This window comes from Ambystoma mexicanum, chromosome 2q (genome assembly GCF_040938575.1).
Source record: "Ambystoma mexicanum isolate Mex_15411 chromosome 2q, UKY_AmexF1_1, whole genome shotgun sequence".
Lineage (NCBI taxonomy): Eukaryota > Metazoa > Chordata > Amphibia > Caudata > Ambystomatidae > Ambystoma > Ambystoma mexicanum.
In genome coordinates this window covers 579,441,833-579,465,290 of record NC_090924.1, presented here as the reverse complement: position 1 = coordinate 579,465,290, position 23,458 = coordinate 579,441,833, and the positions used below count along the sequence as shown (strand labels likewise).

The window sequence follows — 23,458 nt, the reverse complement described above, 5'->3', positions numbered from 1 at the left end:
ACCTCTTACCACCATAGACTTACCTGATTTACCACCGGCGGTATTATTCCATAACTCTCCACATTTTCATATGCCGCATCTGTAAAGAGGGAGAAAAACAACACGTTAACGCATGCAATAGTTACCGGACAGCGTTGGGTAACACAGACTCTTACCTGAACGCCAGCAGCAGCTACGAGACCTTCTTCTCACAAACTCAGTTGCAACTTAAGGAAGGAAGGGGACAAGAGTGAACATCGGGCACATTGAACTCTATGAACTTGATACTTACCAATCCCGCCAGAGACTTCAGAGTCAATACTTACCGGAACTCTCCCAACGCCTTCAAACCAGTGAAGTAACTGGTATCTACGCGCCCCTGCAAGACACGCAGGATAGAGAGCTCATCTTTTACGAACATAAGGTGAGGTTACTAAGGGGATATCGGAGGTGATTAGCGGGGGACAGCGAGAACAGTTGGGTGGCCATCACTAAAACCCACAGGTGATTAATCCCTGTCTCCACTTGCAGGAAAATACTTCTTTGGGTCCAGCAGACAAGACTAGGCGGGCCAGTCCAGACAATCATCTCTGCACTACGCATCACGTTTAAGGAGACCGCAGCTGTCCGGGTCCGATCGACACCCCTGTGGGGTCCAGGTGAGCGTAACAATTCCATTGTTGTTTCTTCACTATTGGGTCCCTAGAAAATGCCTCCAGATATATTGCTCTGTGGTATTGCCAGGGGAATGAGTACATTCCCCTGACCTCCCTTTTCACTTGGCTTCACAATGCCAGCAGAAGGACTCCCTTCCCCTGGCCTTTCTTGGCTTGGATTTTACAGTTCACAACACCAAGGGTTATGACTCCCTTCCCCTGGCCTTTCTTGACTTTCTGGCCTTTCTTGGCTTTAATTTCACCCCTGGGTTTCTCAGCAATACAGTTAATGTACCAGTAGGGTCCTCGACCCACGCTGCCCCTCTATCGCCTACTTTGTTCTCTGCCTTGCTAAGTTTTTCCCCAAGGAACAAGGCGTAACTCTTTCTACTGCCCTCTGTCGTTGCGGGTTCCAGATCCGTTTCTCTTTGTTCTTTTGGCAGACCTGGTTCACTCTCCTGCCAGGTACTGCCATGGGGAAGTTGACATCCATCTTCCCCTTGCTGGCTGGCCCAGACCCTTCTCACTTTTCTTCCCATTTCTCCCAGTCTTGGTTTACTCACCTTCCAAGTACTGTGACAGAAACATTTCCCCACTCGTTATTCTGATGCAGGGTCTTGTTCACGTGTGATTTCCAGCCCGCATCGGTCCCTGCGCGGTTCTCATCACGTTTGTTTTCCTTTGGGTGCACAACCAGTTCTTCCTGGTGTGCTTCTTAATGTATCTCGGTTGTGGGGACGTCTCAGCGTTGGGGCTCCTTCCCCTTGTGAATATGCTGCCTTGCGCTCGGACCCAAGTCTTTCTTTCTGCTTCCCGCCTTCAGGTCCCTGTTCACGAATGTCCGGTTTTGCAAAAGATTGCTTGCCGACTGCTCTCTGTTCAGCTCCCTGTCTCCTTCCAACTTCCCAGGCTTCACCGTTCTGTGATCTGGTTGGCTGCTTTCCCCTTTCTCATAGTTCTTCCTTGCTTTTTATGATGAGTTGACAAAAGCAACTAGAACATTTGTCCTAGTTCTCATCATGGCTCTGCACCTCCTCCTCATCTCAGTATCTGTCAAGGGAAGCCTTCTCCAGGTAGTCCCAACTCTTCTTAGTCTCAGTGGGTGTTAACCTTGTCACCCTACAGACATAAATGGGAGTATTAGATAGGTGTTTGGGGTTCCTATTGTAAGGAGATGCATAAGATGTGGAGTAAGGGTTGTTCCTGATCCCCAGAAGGTAAGTCTCCCCCCATGAGATCCTCCTGCTGAGTACCACCCCCAGATGGACTATCAGGCAGCGACCTCACCTCCCTGGCCTCATGGGGATAAGTGACAACATCTCCTTGTCCTTGTGTGTGCTGGACAGTTGTGTCGCAGTCCCTGCTTCAGAAGGCTACTATTTAGTAGCCCAAGTACAGTTTGAAAAATGCTTGTGTTAGACACTGGTAACACCCACATGTATGGATGGAGTGGGCTATAGCACACCCAGGAAGTTGGATAATTTCCTGATTGGGCATCATACGTTAGGGTGGGAGAATAGAACTATAGTGGAGAAAAGATTTTGGGGTGCCTGGTCTATCTTTAGGCTAAATAAGTTCAGTTTTCCCTTTTGCTTCTTGTAAAGAATGTCAAAGCACACTAACATTGTCCTTGGCAACATCGAATGTCTGGCTAAATTGAGGTAAATGAGGTGGGTAGACAGCTTTGTAGAGGGCATATTTATCACTATGAAGCAGCATAACACATGCTACAGATGAACAAGTTAATTACCAACTGTAACGTTCTTTCGACTGGATGTTCCTCCCACGTATTCCTCATCTTGTGATAATTTGTTTCGCCAGCTTCGCTCGCTGCATCGGAAAAAAAGATTCGTCAGAGGGCACTGTGCTCGAGGTCGTGGCGTCGAATGTCCCTCGACGGGCTCCGTACCGTGTCGACCTCACCGATGGTAGAAATGGCTCGAGCCGCGCCCTTTGGCTTCAGTTCTGTTTTTTCGAGGAAATACTCGTGGAACATGTAGTCGTATGCTGTGACTGATAGGCCCATCGTGAGAGGAAATTGTAAGAAAATATAAACTATGCTGCGGGGTAGGTTGGGAGGGTTGGTGAGGAATAGGTGGGAGGAACATCGTCGAAAGAACGTTACAGTTGGTAAGTAACTTGTTCTTCCAATGGATTGTGTCCTCCCACGTATTCCTCATCTTGTTATAGATTCCCATAGCAGTGACCAATTTGGAGGTGGGAGTGCTAGTTTTTGTTTTCATGTACAGAGTGAAGTACTGCTCTGGCAAAAAGTCCCTCATTTGAGGATGAGGCATCTAAGCAGTAATGCTTGATGAAGGTATGCATTGATGCCCATGTTGCAGCTGAGCAAATATCTTTTGCAGGGACTCCCCTCTTCAAAACCGCAGAAGTAGTCATTCCCCTTGTGGAGTGAGCACGTAACCCATCCGGTGGGTCTTTTCCTGCTAATCTGTAGCATTCCAATGTAGCTAGAATAATCCAGCGGGATATGGTTTGTTTTGTCACCGCTAACCCCAATTTACGACCTGTGTATCCCACAAAAAGTTGGTCGTCTTGACGGAATTTTGACATTCTTGCAATGTAAAAACTGAGAGCCCTCTTGGGGTCCAGCCTATGTAACCTCTCCTCTTCTTTTCCCAAATGAGGAGGAGGATAGAATGTTGGTAAAACAATTTTCTGCGACAAATGGAAGTTGGAAACTACTTTCGGTAAGAAAGATGGTTTTACTTTTAGAAACACTTTGTCTTTATAAAAAGTGGTGTATGGAGGTTTACATGAGAGCCTGTAGTTCACTAACTCTACGGGCTGATGTTAATGCCACAAGAAGGACCGTTTTTAGCGTTAAAAGCCTCAATCGACATGAGTGCAGAGGCTCAAATGGTATACATGTTAGGAATTTGAGAACTAAATTCAAATCCCAGGTTGGAACATGAAATGGTATTGGTGGATATACATTTGTAAGTCCTTTTAAGAACTGTATTATTAATGGTATTTTAAAGTAAGAAACCTTTTCCGAGGAGCGATTAAAAATGGACAGCGCAGCAAGGTATCCTTTGATTGTTCCGATCTGGAGCCCCAGATTGGCTAGTTGTAACAGGAAAGAAAGCACCATTGGTGTGCCACATTGAAAAGGGTCCACATCTCTATCCTTGCACCAGTTAATGAATTTATTCACACGACACCGGTACAAAGATTTTGTTGCTGGCCTCCTGGGCGAAAGCAAAATCTCCATTACGTCATCCGGAAGGTCCCAATCCTTGTATCTCAACCTCTCAGAAACCATGCATGAAGGTTGAGCGTGTTGACCTCTGGATGGAGAACCCGACCTTCCTCCTTTGGAGGATCTTTTGGAGGGCAGATGGACATGTCCAGGTACCACGTCCTCCTGGCCCAATCCGGAGCAATTAGGATCATGGTTTTCCTGAACTTTCTCAAGCTCCTGATTACTTGAGGAATCACAGGGACTGGAGGAAACGCATACAGCAGGGGAAAATCCCAATCCACTACGAACGCGTCTCCTAGAGCTCCTCTCGGAGGAAATTCCCTTGAGCAATACTTATCGCACTTCCGGTTTACCGAGGTTACAAACGGATCCACTTGAGGGGTTCCCCAAAGAGCGAAGATCTCCAGAAGGACTTCCTGAGCTAACTCCCACTCGTGGGAGACTGTGCTCTGCCTGCTCACAGCGTCTGCCGCCATGTTCTGCTCTCCGGCTAGGTGAACTGCCGAGAGAGAGATTCCCTCTTGTATCGCCCAAAACCAGAGCTGCATCGCCTCTCTGCACAGAGGTAGTGATCCTACGCCTCCCCTTTTGTCGAGGTAGTACATGGCCACTGTATTGTCCGTCATTATTAGGACATTCTTTCTCTGTACGGAGGGCAGGAAGGCCTTCAGAGCTAGTCTGATTGCCCTCAGCTCCAAAAGGTTGATGTGTAGTCTGGACACCGATGGAGACCAACGTCCGCTGATTGTCAGATCGTTGGTGTGTGCTTGCCACCCCGTGAGTGAGGCGTCCGTCACTACTGTTATCTCCGGCCATGGTTGCCAAAAAGATTCTCCCTTGAGGATGTTGTTGTTGCAAGCCCACCATGATAGATCCTGAGCAACTGCGCTCGGGACTTGCAGAAGATCTGACATAGTCCCCGAGAATTGGGACCACTGAGTTCTGAGGGCCCATTGGAGGGATCTCATTTTCAATCTGGCCTCTGGCACCAGAAAAATGCAGGATGCCATGAGGCCGAGCAACCTCAGGAAATCGATGGCCGGTAGATTCTGGGCTTTTTGGAATTTTTTTACCATTTGCTGGATGTGAAGAGCTCTCACCTCGGGCGGCGAGGCTTTCCCCGAGGAAGTGTCCAAGACTGCTCCGATAAATTGGAGTTGTTGGGATGGTACCATGTGGTACTTCTTGAAATTGAGGGAGAAGCCCAGGTTGTGGAGGAAGTGGCAGGTGATAGACAGGTGTTCCTGAGCTTGTTCTGGAGAACGGGCTCTGATTAGCCGGTCGTCCAGGTAGGGGTATACGTGAATTCCCCCCTCTCCTGAGACTCGCTGCCACTACCGCCATCAGTTTGGTCAAAACCCTCGGGGCGGAGGTCAGCCCGAAGGGCAGAACTCGAAACTGATAGTGAGAACCGCCAACTGCAAACCTCAGGTATTTTCTGTGCTTGGGTTGGATTGGCACATGAAAATAAGCATCCTGAAGGTCCAATGAAACCAACCAGTCTTGGAGTTGGAGAGCCTGAAGGATCTGAGAAAGGGTTACCATCTTGAACTTGTCCTTCCTGAGGAATTTGTTTAATATTCTAAAGTCCAAGATGGGTCTCAATCGTCCGTCCTTTTTGGGGATGAGAAAATAGGGGGAGGACCAGCCTTTGTTCCTCTCCGCTACAGGTACATGTTCTATTGCACCTTACACTAGCAGGGTTATAATTTCCTGCCAAAGGAGCAGATCTGGAATTTTGTTAGAGCTGGCTCCTGGTGGATGATCTTGAGGTCTTTTTATGAAGGGTAGGCAGTAACCTTGAGCTACTGTCTCCATTGCCCATGCATCTGAAGTAATGCCTCGCCATTCTTCCAGATGCTGAGAGATTCTGCCTCCCACAGGTGTTTTGTATGATAAGACCTCAGAGAGATTTGGAGGCGGCTGCATGAGCGGCTGAGGGCATAGATGCCGTTCCTGAAGACGGCTTTGTAGTCTTTGGTCATCCACCACGAGTGACATTTCTTCTGCCCCTTTGAAAAGCCTGTCCTCTTCCTCTACCGACAGAGCAGTAGTATCGAAAAGGATGACCCCTCCAGGAAGATCAGCCCGAATAGGGTTTCTGAGGCTGTCGCATGGAGGCACTAAGGGACTTTGCTGCCGCTTTCGAGGTCTGTAGTTTTTCCAGGCTCTCATTAGCCTTATTACCAAACAGCCTTGAGCCATCAAAGGGCATGTTGAGAAGCCTGATCTGTACATCTGGTGCAAACCCCGACTTTCTCAACCACGCAAATCTCCAAAGCACTGTGCTTGATGCCATGGACCTGCTAATAATATCAGCAGTATCCAGTCCAGACTGTAGGCATTCACCCATTGCCTCTTTACAGTCATTGACTATATTCAGGAAGCCTTCCCTTTCCTCGCCTTCCGGAATATGCTGAGCCGCCGCCGAAATGCATTCCCACAGGGTATGTGTGAACCTAGCCAGAGTACAGGTGACATTTACCCGACGTAAAAACTTTACGAGCCCAGGCATCAACCTTTTTATCCTCCCTGTCCGGAGGTATGGTTGGGTATGCTGCCTGCCTGGATGTAGCAGCTGCCTGAATAACCAAGCTTTCTGGAGTATGGTGTCTACTCGGGTATTCTGGGTCAGAAGTGGAAGTTCTGTACTTTTTTGGGAGATTGCTGTCTACTGCAGCAATGCTATCAGGTTTTTCCCAGTTATTCTCAACTGTTCTTTGCAATGCCCTATGAAAGGGGAGAACTGGATCTTTCGGGGGTCCTCAGACTTTAATATCCATCATATTGCCTTTTTCAAAGGTAGGGGAGGCTCTTCCCCAACCCATATACTCAATCACCCTACTCGTCAAATTCCTGTACCCTGAGTCTGCATGTTCTGCAGGATCAGATACAGCAAACTCCAATTCGGGTGATGTGTCCACACCACTAGCAGAATGCAGAGTTTCAGATAGATCTCTCATTTTTGTCTCAGGATTTATCAGTTCCTCTGGTCTAGTCCCATATTTTACTCCAAGAGGAGTGACCTCCTCATCATCTGAACCAGATTCCTCAAAAATTGAAGACATGGACCTAAAGAAGTCTGATCTTGGTAAAGGTGTAAACCTTCTCTCTTCTTCCTCATAATTTGTCGAAGGAATCAGTGTTTTCTTCGAGGGAGTCTTCGAGGGAGTCGAAGGAACCTTCGACACACTCGACGAAGCCTTCGACAAAGGCATCGAGGATAAACTAGGCTACGTTATCGGAGCAGTCGGCGCCAATGGCGTGGATGAAGTTGCACCCGACTTCGACAATTTTTGTTTCTTATGAGGGATCGGAGAGGCACTCGATCCTCGAGGATCTCTCGACAACTTGTCGACTTGAGATTTATGGGTACTACTAGGCTTAACTGTTGTAGTTCCCGACTTCACTGCGTCGTCCAAAGGAGCAACCAGGGTCTGGCTTTTCTGAGGTTTCTTCGAGGGGGTCAAGGCTGCGTTCTCAAAGACCTGCAACATTCTTTTTCTAAAGCTCTCCCTCTTTGAAGGGGAATCCAATCTAGTCGGTCATCGAACCAGTTCTGTCGACGATTTGGACGATGACGACGGAGATCTATGTCTCCGTTTGAGCTTTTTAGAGGAAGACGAAGAAGATCGTCTCAACCTGCTACGAGATCAGGATCTCTTTGAGTGCTTTTTATGGCGTTCCGATTCCTTAGAGTTGGATGATTTTTTATGTTTTTTAGATAAGGCTTTCGAAGAGCCCTTCGACACCTCCCGCCCCACCGCTAACTTACTTTTCCTCTCACTGAGGGCCTTCTCCGTCATAGACTGACAGGAGCCAAAGTCGCCGGTTCGATGGTCTGAGAACAGGCACCACAAACAGATACAGTGAGGATCGTGATGGACATCTTCGATCCACAGTCATTACACTTCTTAAACCCAGTCTTGGGAGTCGAAGCAGTCAATGAAGAAGACATTTTCTTGACCGAGAATCTCAAAGCGCGCCGTTCACGAGAGCGAAGCAATCGGAAAAACGGAACTGAAGCCAATGGGCGCGGCTCGAGCCATTTATACCATTGGTGATGCCGACATGGTACGGAGCCCGTCGAGGGACATTTCGACGCATCTACCTCGAGCACAGCGCCCTCTGGTGAAAAAAAATTTGATGCAGCGAGCGAAGCTAGGGAAACGAAGCATCACAAGATGAGGAATACGTGGGAGGACACAATCCATTCGAAACTGCTGTTTTTGAGTTGCTTGGGGAAAATTAAATAACTCTTGTGCACCTTCCCTAATAGCCCGTTAAAGCCATAGTCTTATAGTACATATTCACATGCTGTGAAGCATCTGAAACAGTATTTCACTCGTATGGTGTAACTAATGAACTGTGAGAATATTGTGGGAGTCTGAGCTGAACCGGTGATCAGTGGAAGACTCTGCACACTTTCATAAAAAGCATAATGAATCGTCTTAAATTCGTTCAATTTAGGTTGTGAATTGAGCAGCAAGACCTCCCAGGGATCGAATTTAAGATTGGATGAGCAGTACCTAAAAGCAGCTCCTGGGTATCCAGCATTAACCAGGCAGCAGGAGCTACCACTGAGCAACAAGGATCTAAAACAAAGCGTTCCACAATCTAACTTCCACGTAATTTGATTTGTTCACTTATAATTTTGTCCTAGTGCCCACAGACATCAGGGCGCAGAAAAAAAAAAAATGCAAACCTAACTATTTCTCCATTATTTATAACCCTGTATGCTTTACATGTCATAAAGATGTGTCCTAATACTTAGTAATACATTGTCCCCAATGCACAGAGCTAATGTCACATAGGTATGTTTGTTCAGCATTGGTTGGCCTGGGGAACTAAAAGTAGCTGTTGCTGTCAAGCTAACCAGGCTCTTCTGTGCTAAATACAGGATCTAAATGGCTCCCAGCTCTCCTCAATTTCGAACCCTCCCACTGGAGGTGCATAAAATCAGACAGTGTGTGGCATCTAGAGGACTTTTCTGATTTACTGGGATCTGTCTATTTTTTTTAGACCAACTGCCGTATGGTGAATCTTTATATAAATACTGCCGGGAGTATTTAGATACAATTAAGTACTGAACCAGTGTTGAGATTTGGTAGAGGTGGCCAAGTCCTAGGTTTACTGGATTGTTTTGCTACTAGCCATTGTGAAGAACCCATGGTGACAACAAGTAAGACAGACACAAGTGATCACAGTTCAAGGGTGTTTATTGAACAATGAATGCTGTGTGCAGGTTGGAAAAACACCTTATCTAAACCTAAATCTAAGATGGGGCAAGCGTCACCCATCATGAAAAATATGGCCGTCCTAATGGTGCAGTGTCAAAACAAAAGGGGGCCTATACTAAGAAACCTATTGCCAACACCTCACAACTAATACAAAAACAGGTGTGGGATAGTTCTCAAGAAAAGAAAGAAGTGTTCTCAAATAATATGTCAGGATGCAGTAGGCTGGGTCTCCCTTCCCCAAGTTGTGGACACTGGGTAAAATGGGAGCTTGAAGCACAGTACACTCTTGGGCTTCTCCAGCACTAGATGACATTTCTTATGGCAGCTCTCAGGACACGCTCTCTGGCTTTTCTAGCACGAGATGATAGTTCAGCTTTTAACCCTCGAGTTTTCAGTCATCAGGGTGGTCGATGGCCAATTCTCGTTTCACTTGAAAGTCTCATGCCTTCGAGGACCTGACGTGTTCAAACAACAAAAACAAAAGTTCCTTTAACAAATGAAAGATCTTTTCCAATGTTTGCTGGGTGACGGGTTCACCCCTGGTCCCCCTCTATTGGGTGCTGACCCTTCTCAATCGTATTCCAAAATATGTTACAGTTCCTTTGTCAATCAACTTTGGGTCAGAGCTTCACCCCTGGATCTCCGTCAGTCGAGCTCGGACCCCTCTTAACTTTTGCGGGCTTTGTCCTCCCTCAATGTCTTTTGTTTTGGTGACAGCTTCACCCAGGATCGCCCCGGTCCGGCTCGGACCCCTCTTGATTTTAACGCAATTCAATTCCCTTGGTTTCTCAATGTTCACTTTTACTCTGGGATTTGCTTGACCCTCTGCATTATCACTTTGACCTCCTATGGCCTTCTGGTATTCGTAGTTTCTCTCATATGGGGCTCGACCAGAGTATTTTTCTTTAGCACCGACGTGGTACTGGTTCCCTCTGCAGCTGTTCTCCCCTTCACACTTTTTTACAGTTATTTCAAAAGTTCATCAACTTTGCTTCAAAACTTGCCACCTTGCGATTTTCACTCAACACAGCCCGGTTCTTATTGGCTCTCCCCTCAATACACCGGCTGTGATTAATTGCTTGGCTTTGGCTTCTCTGGAGTCAAAGCCGGTTCAACGGGCGCGGGAGCTTCTCTATCAGCATAAGCTTACCTTGTGTACCGTTGACATCTGAACCAGGACACTAGTGCTATTGTTCGCGGTAAAATACTTTCTTCCACGAAGGTTCCGCGGGGCTGGGACGAAAAGGGCAAGGTCACTTCTCTCCTCGCCACCCTCTCGACTCCCATCGCCTTTCGCCTTCTCTTGAACTGCCACGTGGTAGCCGTCTCATTCTACTGTCTGCTGTACTCGCCTTGTCTGTACTGTACTCTCTTGATCCACCTTTTATCCCTGTGAGGAAAAGAAAGGCCCATCAGGTGTGTGTGATTTAAGTTAATTGCCCGACTTGGCTTGACCCTCGGGTTGGGACATGTCGGGTACATAGGTTTAACATTACAAGTCTGTTGTGCAAAGGTGTTCGTGTCGGAAAGGGGGGAAGTTAAAGAATTTGAGTATCCTATGGGATATGATTGGGCTAGGGAAGGTTTGTGAAATAAGCAGGAGGGTTTGTTAGAATTTGGAAAATGATAATCAGAAGAATGGGACAGGTAAGGTTTGCAGGGTAAACGGGAATATTTGGAACCGTAAAATGAATAAGTGGACTTGTGGGAGCTGTAATATTTTGTCTGAACAGGTTGGGAGTGCAGGAAAACAGAATTTACGGGACAGAAAAGAAGAATGATTGGGAGTATTCAGATAGGGAACTCGAAAACAGGGATTCTGAGAGAGATGGTTTCTGAATTCAGCGAGATATGAGATCCTATGGGATTTGTTACATACAGAGGGGGATGGTAGGTTTGGGTAAGATAGATTCAACGGAAGGTTGGTAAACCTATTATAGCCTACAAACGCCCCAGCTATATCATCCTCCTATCCATCTTCCATGGCACAATACTGCGTCTCACCTGGGGCGAATCCCCAAGCATAACCCTGGGTTCGTCTACCCAGGTGATCATCCCTCGCTCGTCCACCCCCAGGGTTGGGATCTGAGAGCGCCAGCCCTCCCCTTGCCAACTGAATAAGTGTTTCCAGGGGTCTACTTGGGGGAATACCCTCAGGTTTCTCACACCAAGCACGTGATTGCAGCGAAAGGGTGGACAAATGGAGCACCTCAGCTAATGTACAAGTGTTGGTGGACTGAAACCTAAGGACATTTCAAATGACTTTTAGCTTTTACCTAAAGACAGAGTCGATTCCCCATCTCCCCTGTAAAGATGAGGTTGGAACTGCAGAAGAAATGAAAACAGGGTGATTTTTGATGAAGATGCATGTGTTCATCGGTTACAATCCTATGTGACTTTTATAATCAATTGTAAAATACTCAGAATTGATTGTGATAGTAGCCCGGTTTGGTAGGATCGGGGTCTTGGCCCTGTTAGGGGGGAAATGGCCCCCTCCCAGCCTGGTACAGGAGATCTACCATGGTTTTAACAGAGCCAGTCCTACACAAAAGGTTGGTTGAGGGAGTTGAGAGGGCCCTAGTCTTCCACCCAGTGTGTCCCGTGTTGAATGGAAATGGTGCCATTGCTAATCCCAGCATACTTTGCCATTTCAATGTTGGACCACGTTTTTTCACTTCAGAAATACCAGCATGCCCAGCAACCACAAGAAACGCAACAACCTGATGGAAGAAGTAGGTGGTCCTCATGAAGTTTCTGAAGCACCTACATTCAAAGAGCCGTACCCCATGCTGAATCACCTATACTTAACACTGTGGTTGAAGAAGGCAGAGCAAAGCGAACATAGCCTTTTCCCGAGTGCAAACTTGAATTTGGATGTTACGTGAGAAATGGTGGTGGTCCTGAAGGGGCGGATCAAGATTTGAAATGCACAAGCCCATCCCAGGGTATAAGAGCAGCCATAGACCAATGGAGGGAAGGATAGGAACAGGAAGGGACTGGTACAAAAGGCTGGCCCTAGGAAAGCAGAGTAAGGGGTGTTCGGGTGAGGACAAGAGAACTGATGGAGGAAAGATAGTGGTGCAGAGCGTTAAGGAGTTTGTGGAGGAGATTATTACAGGCGAGGTGTTGGTAGTGGGAGTGAGTGGTGACCATTTGTGAGGCTGTGAGTGTTCGCTGTATTCAGTGAGAAGGACTAGGTGTAGAGGGAAAGTGGTTGAGTGCGAGGGGTGAAAAGAGATGCGAGACCAGAGCAAGTTAGGAGCAGGGGAAAGAGGAGATGGGAGAGTAGAGAATGGAAGGAAGGGCAGAGGACAGTGTGCAAACATCGCAGGGACAGACAAGGTGAGGGGTAGAGACAGGAAAAGGAGGAGGAGTAGTGCGAGAGAGTGACACTCAAATGAATGCTGAGTAGTGCATAGGAACAAGGGACACGAGGAAAAGGACTGAGACAGAGCCTGTGAAGTAAGAGAGAGGAGCTGGGTACCTATTAAGGCACAATGTTGAAAACTAGCATCACCCAATTGGGCTTGGGGAGAGTTAGAATAGGGAAGCTCTTAGAAGAGAGCCAGGCAGAGAAGGCTACAGCCATCAGGCAGGACCTCACATTAGCAAGTTCTTAGATAGCATGGCTATGCTGTATCTAGTTGCCACCCGGACATTACAAGTCCCGGCGGCACGGGAAGTTAGCCGCCGGATTCTGTAATTCCCAATTCCCATGGAGTCACATGTTCCATGGGAGTGGGGAGACGGAAGCACCGGCACCGTTGCTAACAGTGCCGATGCTTCAGTGGAGACTCTGTCTATCGGGCCCGATGCGCCCCGCAGGGTCAGTCCTGCCTGGCGCAGCAGCCCCGGCAGGCAGCCTCGTAGTGTGGCGGTCCTTAAACAAGGGTGCCAGTGAATTTACCGGCACCCTTGTTTCCGGACTGCCACACTTGTAATGAGGAGCCATATATTGTTTGTAAATAAATAAAACTATTGAACCACACTCTGTCGTCTGAGAGTTTGTAAGGTCACCTGTGACATGGGTAAATGTTCTGTGACTGGGTTGCTTAGTTTGGTTAATGCATTGGTTTGGCCCTCTCTTTATTAGAACATGAATTTTGTAAATTAATATGAGAACTGTTGAAGTAAACAAAAAATAAAATATTTGGCAAATGAAACACTTAAGTAGTCTGCATTTAAATGGTTTTTAAATAAGCTGTTTTCTTTTTTAGTGAATGTGGTACCCAGCTACTGAGCTCAGTTGACAATTATGCAGTGCTACAACTGGATATTGTATGGTGTTACTTCCGCTTGGGACAACTTGACTGCCTGGATGATGCTGAAAAAAAGTTAATCATTGCCCAGAAAGGTTTCACAAAATGCTATGGGGAAAACCATGAACGACTCGTTCACATAAAAGTAAGTCTTAATGAAAGTATGATACCTTAGCACTTGACCTTTGATTATATTATAAACGCTTTTTATTAATGAACCAATAAAGTACGCTGAGGTAATCTTTCTCTCCACCATTGAATCTTTAATTCGTTTATGTGCTATGAATTATTCCCAGTCGTCGGAAACCTCTGTATAAATAAATTAATTGGCAGTAAATAAAAACTTTTCCCACAGCCTATTGTGGGAAACCACAAGGTGTCTCACCCACTAGTCCCCAGGGATCTGTCATCCAGGTGGCCAGGATACGGCTATCGCTTTTGGATGCAGTTCCTGGGGGTGGACCAGTGCGGGAGGATCACCTGTGTGAGGGGTCTTCAGGGAGTGGGAGACCAGATGGTGAGACGTGGTATCCCCTTCCCTGTAACACCTCTACACCATCCTACCCGGTAGGATATTTAGGAACTTTAACCCATACCCCTTTTACAACACAAACACTTTCTCACTGACAGCCCGCTCTAAGGAAAACAGACTAACAACCGAGCTTTGTACCTGACATGTTTCAATACTATGGTCAGACGAAGTCAGGCAATTATCAACAATCACTCACACCTGACTTCCATTACACTTCCCCACACGGATAAAAGGCGGAGCCCGAGAGCACACTCTGAGCGAGGCAAAGCACATGAGGAAACGGCAGTTCCAAGATGGCAGTTTAATGAGGGTAGAAAAACAGTGAAACAGAAGAGGGGTGCAAGGAGGAGAGTTCCCTTAGCCTCTTGGACAAGGACCTGTTACTTCCACGAAACCTTGAAAGAAAGCATAAGACCAGGAAACCAGGCTGAAGAATCCAGCATTGTGTGTCGGGGGTACACGGGTCCCACCCGTGTCAGTAACCAAAGTGGGAAGAAGCACTAGCTGCCGATGTACTGTCCTTGGCTCCAAGAACAAAGCAGTGTCAGTGAAATCAACACAGCAGTGAGTTGGAGAGACCAATACAAGACTGGTCTGTGTTGAAGCGAATGTTGCAAGCAGCAACATTGCAAGCAGTGCTGGAACGAACCTTGTTAAAATGTGTGTAATAAGAGACGCAAATGAAGTTAAACTGCTGATGAGTGATTGAACTTTAATGCAAGCTACAATACCTTTGACAGAGTGGTCCGGCAAAGCATGGGTGCTCAATCGGAGGTATCCAACTGAAGTGATAAAAGTAGGTGGATTTTGTCTGAGCCTGACAGAGGGAGATCAATTGAAAGCTTTGTGTTAAAGTGGGTCTGATCCCAGCAGAGGGGTGGCCGGAGTGAACCGAAGATCACCAAAGCAGGTATACATGAGAATCCGGAGGAGAAAGTGACTTTTGAATGTTTGTTTTTTTGCCTCAGACCCTATGTAGTAAGAGACTTTGAATGCAAGGCTTAACGTAAGCAGTTTCGCATAGCAATTTGCTATGCATTTCTGTACGTTTGCTATTTAAATTCACACTTGTGTAGCAAAGTTAGCTATTTAAGTTGCCCTGTTCAATAAAAGCACTGCTCACCCTGAATTCCGCTCTGGCTCTCAAGGCTATCACCACCCTCTACTCTGTTCACTGCAAGTTTAAAGGGCCTAATGGAGAGAGCGTGAAATAGTAATCATCTCCTTCACGCTTAAGTCCCAAACATCTGTGTGGGAGTGCAAGGCAAGATTTTCTTTCTTTTTCAAATAATTGAAAACCAGACGTAACATGGATGATATTTTTATTAAGCTAACTATATCCTCTTTGGCAAAGATATATTCTCTTTGGCAAATACCAGTATGTGTAACGTTATTAAAAACAGTCATACAATTCCATTTCTAACTATTTAAGTTGTTGGATAATGCAGAACTAAATTATTGCTTCTGTAAAACACTGCATTGTCTGCATGGTTTACAGTAAAGTTTAGGTTAGTGTATCCAAGTCTCATAGTGTCACCTACATTTTCTTTTGGGGGAAGGTGCATCACTTAATGAGCGAACACTTGAAAATGTGCATGATCACATGACTTACTGCTTTTAATGGCAAATCTAGTTCTGTGACATGCTGGTTGGATTTATCTGTGCAACTGATGCTCAATGCATGAGAGGTTTTATACCAGTTATCCTGAAAGTGAGATGGCAGCAAACTACAGTATTCCACCTAGTTTGACCAGTTCTCTGGCTGCCATGCCATCTACTCTGCTTAGTCTCCTACTTTCTTTACTCTTACATAATTAATACACAAGACTAATAAGATGTTTACGCAAACAAATGATCAATAGTTCTATCCAGACTGTACATCGACACATCTACTGCAATACCACACACTGTAGTTAGCCTCCAGAGCTCACTTTGCTCTATGATTATGATTACATTATATATTAGCACCTGCGGGAGAGAGCTGGCCAAACTGTTTTCAGAGCCTTTTTTTATCATATCTATTTATTTGTGTCCATTCTTACAGCTAACCTTTTACATTTTACAGACACTCAGCCAGAGCGTGCAAAGTTCACTCACCCACTCGCATAGTCAAGTAGATTTTATAAAGGCCGAGTACCATTTGCCTGAGAAGTTTGAAACTTTTATGTAACATTTACTTTTTTGTAGGATTGACAATCAATTTTCATGCTGATGAATAGAGATGTTATGGTCCCTATAAGTAGCCAGTGCTATTGCGTCACTGGTTGCATTAACTGCTATAGGAGGTTCAGCCATGGGTGCATTTCCTGCTTCTTGAAACTCAGGGCCATTCTCCTGGTGACTTGATTGGTGTTATTATTAGGGAGAATTCTCAGAAATGTGCTTATTACCTTCACCTTAGAGACCCCCAGCAACTTTGCTGGATTTTGAGGACTTGATTTTTTAACCTGGAAAGAATATGAGCCTTTTTTCCCACTCTTTCATGTGTTTTGGTATGTGTTTTACATTTGTGTTCTCTGATTATGGAGTTTTAGATAGCTCCGCAGGCATCTTATTTTCATGTGTGTTACACAGCACCCTCAGTGCAGTGATACAGGGATGTCTTTTAGACTTCCCAAAGGTTTAAATACATTCAATGGGATAAACTACTGTTTCCCAGAGAATGTTAAGTGAAATTGACTTTACTAGTCTTTTCCAAATTCATAGACCCAGCACACACCATTTTACAATGGAGTGCTGGAGGGGTTATATAGTATCCCCTGTGTCTAAACACTCATGTAGCAGTCAAATGCTACCTTTTCCTATTGAAAATGCTGGTGGCAGTGGTTTTACAACGAACTACCATGATTTTTCCAGACCGCGAACACCGGTAGCTAAAAACCACGGAAGCCATGTTTTTCAAGATGGCGCCTTAAGCCCCTTTGTTTAAACAGGTCCCGGTCTTCTTTTTTCACCATTTCTTTTTGGAAAGGACCTTCTAGTGTTTGTCTCTGCGTGCCAAACCAGGTTTGGTCCCTTTGTTCGTGGGTCCTTGCCGGGCTTCAGGACTGAAGACCGCCTCTGGTGTCAGAGTGTCTGGGGTGGGCAGGAAGTGAGGAAGGTGCCCGAAACTCCCTGTGCTTAGTCTCCTAGGAGGCCCAAATGCACTCTGGTGTGATTGGCTGGCTGACTGTCTGGCAAGGAGAGCCACCCTGCTGGGTGAGTGACAGATAGGCTGGAATAAAAGGGAGAACACTGTTTAAAAGGCAAGTCTTCTGGACTGGAAGGCAGAGTCAACCACTGGAATGAATGAAACGAACACGAACTGGAAGAGGACAGCTGCTGCAACCACTGGATCGTTGGTTTGCCCGGTGAAGCCCTGCTGCAGGTCCGAATTGCCAAAATCCATTCAACAGAGAAGCTCCTTCAAGGGCGGCTTCTTCCTTTGAGTTGGTGGGACCAATCAACTCATAAGACACCTGGATACCATTCTCAAGGCTGGTTAGGTTTAACCAGGGGGAGGGAGAGTTTGTGTTCTTGAATCTACAGCTACTGGAACTGAAGTGACTCCATTATGTTTGCTTTCTTCAACGATCCCATGCAGTGTAGGAGTCCCTCGAAGTCCCACCTCTTGTCCCCATAACTGAGGCTCAGGAACAGCGACATCTGCAGGAACTTCCAGGAACCATCACTTCCGTAACATTTGTTTTCTTCATACAAAGTTACTGTGCCAACCCGATGGAGAGAACGCCACTCTTGTGGAGAACGTTTGTGAAACTTCCCAACTTGCAGGCCTAATCAGCTTGTGACCCCACAAATGTGTTTTTTCCACCTAAACTACTTCTGAGAACCTTTGCAAAGACTTTACCGTTTGAGACCAGAACTGCTCTTTCCTTTTATTTTTTTATTTTTATTTTGCATTTTTAAAGCGCGCACACAGCCCGTGGGCATCGAGGTGCTGTTTACAGGAATTGTTTTGTTTTTTTAGCTGCGTAATTGTTTTTTTTTGTCTTAGTTGCGTTTACAACGCGCTCAAACACCCAGAGGTTTCTAAGCGCGGACCCGGGGATTGAACCTGTGTTAGTTCGTGCCGTCTTGCTTTCAAGGCGTGCACGTTGACACTGAGCTATACTCCCGGGACACTAGCCAGAACACTAGCCCATTGACTTTGGCCTAGCCTATTGACTTGAATTGAACTACTCTGGTGAACTGAAATTATTTGCACTGCCTAGAAAGTATATATAATCCATTCTACTTACTTTTGTCCTTTTTGCTCACTGCTAAGTAACTGAACTGCCATTTGGCTCCTTTTTCGGGGGAGCTCAAACTTTCTCAAAAACATAGTTTTGTATTGCAGTGTATTGGTCTATAATATTAAGTTGTCTTCTTCTAGTGACATGTTTTACAAATGATTGTGTAAATACATTGATAAGTGTTTTACCAAGAAAGTATAAGTGTCTACTTGAACCACTGTGAGTGAAAGTCCTTGTGTAACTACTTGTACTGCTCACATTCACTCTTGAGATAAGCCTGGCTGCTCAGCTTGCTACCAACACATTATGTGGTACAGACTTATACCAAATGTTGGTCATGCTTACACCTGTAGTCCTAATTGTGTGGTGGCCCCAGAGGGTACTGCATGCAATTCTGCCTAACAGTTAACACATAAAATAATGTCAGGTATGTAACAGGCCACATTGGATGTCAGTGGTTTGATACCTACATTTATATTGATGTTAATAAGTACCTGAGAGTGAGACCTAACTTCCTCGTAAATGCACTCAATGTTTTCACAAGAGAACTAAGAGAGTTGTTTATTGAGGAGTTAATCGAGGGACCTAGAGTTACTTCTGCCGCTCCCATACCTCCAAGAGGAGTATTATCGATCATTTCTACTGGAGCGGCCATGGGTGACAGTACTGCCTCTTCTGTGTGCTCTAGAAGTAGTTGATCTTCGTGCTCCACCTCTAATAATGTTCCATACAATGAGTCCATAATTGTAGAATTTAGTAATGGAGAGGGGTGTGTGTGCAAAGTGGTAAGTACCTTCAGAGTTAACTGGTGACACATTTTTCCACCATGTATGTTATAGTGAGGGCAGCCGTATCTGTAGATTCAGTTGTAACTATGTCAAGTGTAGATGTGGAGCCAAGTACCCCCACTCAAAGCTCTGCCCCCATGATGCCCAATTGTTGGGAGCCAGAGTGTGAGACACGTCCAGTACCAGTGAAAATACCTATACCGAAAAGAATCCTCGACATGAGGTACCCATTGAGGAAGCCATATATGCACTCATGACAATATGATGGTCATTTGAATGAATTCCCGGAGGAAGTGTGAAAATAAACCAGCAAGAGAGAAGACTGATGATATCATGCGAAGCAGAGTTGACCCATCCATACAAGAGGCTGAAGACCATAAACCTTCTATTAAATCTGAGGAGGAGGTGTTAAACATGAACAACATTTCGGGCTCGAGATGAAGATGCTCATGCAACAGAAACGATGAAGAAAATGCAAACTCATTTTACAATTGTACAGACGCAGTAACACAAGCAGACAAAGTATTCTTAAGGCTGGCTATGTAGTGAATATATTGCGGCGATGCGCCAACGTATATGCATAGGAATGTATAGAGTATGGATGTTCCACAATACACTTTAGCAGAGTCTGGACCCTTGAATACAAAGGCTTTTTCAGTGTGGCACAGTTAGAAAACAACTTGATGACGGAGGTGGATTCAAGAAAGGCTTGGCTGGCCCAGCACCAAGAAGTCAAGGCCACCGTGGGCTTGGATGTTCATACAGTAGCTACAAAACGTGTGAAAAGAACAAACTCCTGTCTGAGGTGAGGAGCAAGAACATTGTAGACATCAGAGGTTCACCATTTAATTGTATTTTTTAAATTTAATTTTATTGGGCATTTCCCAACCAAACCACTGTGTCATATTGGCACATGTTCATTAATAAAGAGAGAAAAACGGATCCGAAACATTCCCCCCTTTCCCGCCCACCGCTCCCGCAACCTCAACTGTTCAAACAGGAAGCAATTCTATGACAAGACTGGAGGCGAGCATTATGCTTCAACTTCTTTAATTACTACTCTTCACAGCAGTTTCAACAAACTCAAAACTATAACAAAACACTGAAAACAGTCTGAACAGACTTTTCCTTCCTTGAACTACAATCCCCATAGTCTCTGTAGTCCATCCTACTCCAGCTCAGTTAGGACCATATCCTGTCCCTGAGCTCCTCCTCTTCTTTTACTGCTCTTCAAGCAGATAAGTGACTTTCTGTTTACCTCTTAGCCTAATGTGGGTTGGATTACATTTGCGTAGGTTTTGGGGTATATGGGGGGTTTCAGGTGCCCCCACGACAAGTTTACACTGAGAAGTTGGGTTTAGAACAGTAATTATAGAGTTTTGATACATTATGAGACGGAACGGCGTTTCGGGTCGGAAACGCCGCATTCACGCGACTTCGCGGAGCTTACTAATTAGCTGCTTCGCAGCAGCAGCGGGAGCTCCGGCGACCACCAGCCCCGTGCCGCACTACTGGCACTCGAGGGGTGTCCCGCCGGGCCCTGGAGCTCCCCGAGCCTCCCTTCACCCAGCGGGGAGCGGACAGGCTGCAGCGGGCCCCCCTCCCTTGTGGAGGAGGAGCCGAGCGTCGAACACGGCAAGCCCTCGCAGAGGGCTAGGAGGAGTCCCCCCCCCACCCTTGGGGGGGCGGAGCTTGATTAGCGCTGAGCCGCGGGCCCCCCTCCCTTGTAGAGGAGGAGCCGAGCGTCGAGCGCGGCGAGCCCTCGCATAGGGCCAGGAGGAGTCCCCCCCACCCTTGGGGGGGCGGAGCTTGAGAAGCGCTGAGCCGTGTCGCTTTCACTACGCGACGCGGCTGCAGCAGGACGAATTGCACGATCGGAGCGAAACGAAGCTCCGGGAGCGAAAGTGCTGATTTCCCCACGCGCGCGTGAAGCGCCCAGCAAGCGGGAGCCTGCAGAACCTCAGAAGAGGCAGCAGGAGCGAGACCTTCCCAGAAGAAAAAAAAAAAAAGTATAAGGTCCCAGCGAGCTACCCACAGCTGGCTTACAAGACTAGCAAGCCACCACAGGCATGGTATACTAAGAAGAGTCAGGTGCAGCCACATACAAAAAAATTTAAAAAAAATAAAAAAAGGGAAATATTTGGTGACTTGGAAGAAGTCTCGGAGGAGCATCCTATCAGGAAGTGGGCAGCAGAAGACACCTGCACGCAGGTTCTGAGGCACGCAGCACCCCTTATGTCTGAATATGAGTGGAGTGAGGAGGAGCAGTCCCTAGACTTGGCTGCAAGTTTCAAGGAGGTGCTGGGGAATTCCCTGATAGATGCGGTGGCTCAAGGGGTGAGACCCTTACAGGAAAGGCTAGAGACACTAGAAGCTATGCTTCATCAGCCTAAGGAAAGCACCAAGACGACTCGCAGCTTGCCCACGGAACCCCCTGGAGCAGGGGCTAAGGGGAGTATTCAGGCCCGCAAGAGGAAAGCCTCTGCAGACCCCCAGGGCCCATCGGATGGGGCAGAAGATAAGGCCCCGGAGGTCGCCGACGCTTTCGCGAAGCTGAAGAGAGCATATTTGCAGCGTCAGGCCGTGCCGGACCTCATGACCCCCTCTCCCGGGGAAGATAATAGGGGAGATGATGACCCAGGCTCGGAAGAAGAGCCAGAGGAGGAGGACTTATCCCCTCAAGAGCTGGAGGAACCAGTCGAGGAGGAGTGGGCGACGCCCAGCGGGGGAAAGAAAGCCCGCAAAGAGAAGCACCTCGATGAGGAGCAAGATGATATGTTCGATCCGGACGCCATCAGGAATCCGAGATCTTCCGACTGGCAGCCTTCTCCAAGAGTGGCTCAGTACATGACAGCAAGGCTCAGAAAAGCATTGGATAAGGAAGTTCGCCAGCGACTCCGTGCAGAATGTCCCAGTCGGACTTACCGGGGAAGGTGGCGGAAGCCCCCGAATTGGATCCAAAGATGCTCACCTTTGTTTCAAAAACCAATAAGGACCCCCGTAAAGGGATTGATAGATCATGGAAGAGTTGCCAGGAGAAGGTCCTGGACTTAGCCGGTCCGCTCGCTAAGATCATGGACTTGGCTGAAAGAGCGAAGGACACAGGCGAGGAGGTGGACCCAGAGGCCCTAGCAGGATGGGCACAAAGGGCAGTTTGCCTCCTAGGTAACGCGAATTGCGCAATAGCCTCCGAGAGGAGAAGAGGATTGCTTCTGAAGATAGACTCGAAGCTCAGTGACCTGGCATCCTACGAGGCCGGGGAGACAGCGCAAGGCCTCTTGTTTGGTGAGACTTTCGGGAAGGAGATGGGCCGATTTGTAGGCACATACACATCACTGGAGAAAGCGCAAGCTTCCATCCGCAAGATCTTCCCGCAGAGAGTTTTTGCCGGGACCGGTCGTTACAGGGGTCGCTCGACCGGTCGCCAACAAGGAGGCAGAAGGCCCCCGAATCACAGGGCCCAGTACTGGGAGAACAGGCAGCAGGACACGTTCTTCCTGGCCAGAGGTCGTAATAACAGAGGACGACGAGGTAGAGGCTTCGGACGAGGCCAGGGGTTCACACCAGGTAAGAGCGGTAACATACCCTCCAGTGGGAGGGAGAACAAAGAGGTTCTGGGGAAGCTGGCGCGCGCTTTCCAGCGATGCCTGGATTTTGCAAACCGTCAGAGGTCTGCAGCTAGAGTTCATCCAAGACCCAGTGCAGTCAAGAGCCCCCCAGCGCCAGCAGCTAGCAAGAGGGGAACAGGCAGCCCTCAATACCGAATTAGAGCTCTTAGTGAGGAAGAGAGCCATAGAAAGGTGCCCCGGGGTCCCAAGTTTTCTCAGCAACATGTTTCTCGTTCACAGGAAGGAGAAAGTACGCCCAGTAATAAATTTGAAGGAGCTGAACGGATGGATAGTTTACCATCATTTCAAGATGGAAGGAATCCATCAGCTCAGAGACTCCCTGAGGGAGGGAGACTGGCTAACCAGGTTAGACCTAAAGGATGCCTACCTCACAGTCCCAGTACAGGAGCAGTTCAGGGGATTCCTGGCTTTTCGCTGGAAGGGACAATTTTGGCAATTCAGGACTATGCCATTCGGGCTTGCGCCAGCGCCTTGGGCGTTCACGAAGTTGATGAAACCAGTAGCCGCAGCCATCCGAGAAAAAGGAATTCGGCTGATCATATACTTGGACGATCTATTGCTTCTAGCGGAAGATCAAAAGGCACTGGAATGTCAGACGCAGTGGGTTCTAGACCTCTTGCAGTCACTGGGGTTTCTAGTGAACACAGAGAAGTCAGATACGAAGCCAGCGCAGAGGTTGGATTTTCTCGGCTTCATCCTGGACACGAGGAAAGCCACTCTGGAACTTCCAGCAAGGAAGATCCGAGATATCAAGAGAGAGATCAGAGCATGCCTAGGGAAGAGAGTTATATCTCTGAGGACCCTAGCGAGGATTGTGGGCCTCCTGGCAGCCTCAATACAAGCTATTTTTCCAGGTCCCTTACACTATCGAGCTTTGCAAAGATTGAAAATCAGACACCTGCAACAGGGGCTGAGAT

At 47.1% G+C, this 23,458-nt stretch overlaps 1 protein-coding gene across 9 annotated transcripts in view; it reads left to right on the top strand.

The window, feature by feature from the left end:
* The window catches only part of NUB1 (negative regulator of ubiquitin like proteins 1), a 1,721,658-nt gene that overhangs the window by 817,025 nt on the left and 881,175 nt on the right, over positions 1 to 23,458 (top strand). For all 9 annotated transcript variants that reach the window (XM_069647724.1, XM_069647720.1, XM_069647723.1 and 6 more), the window contains one exon: positions 13,319 to 13,505. In XM_069647724.1, coding sequence (XP_069503825.1) covers positions 13,319 to 13,505 — 187 coding nt within the window. The remainder of the gene's footprint in view (positions 1 to 13,318; positions 13,506 to 23,458) is intronic.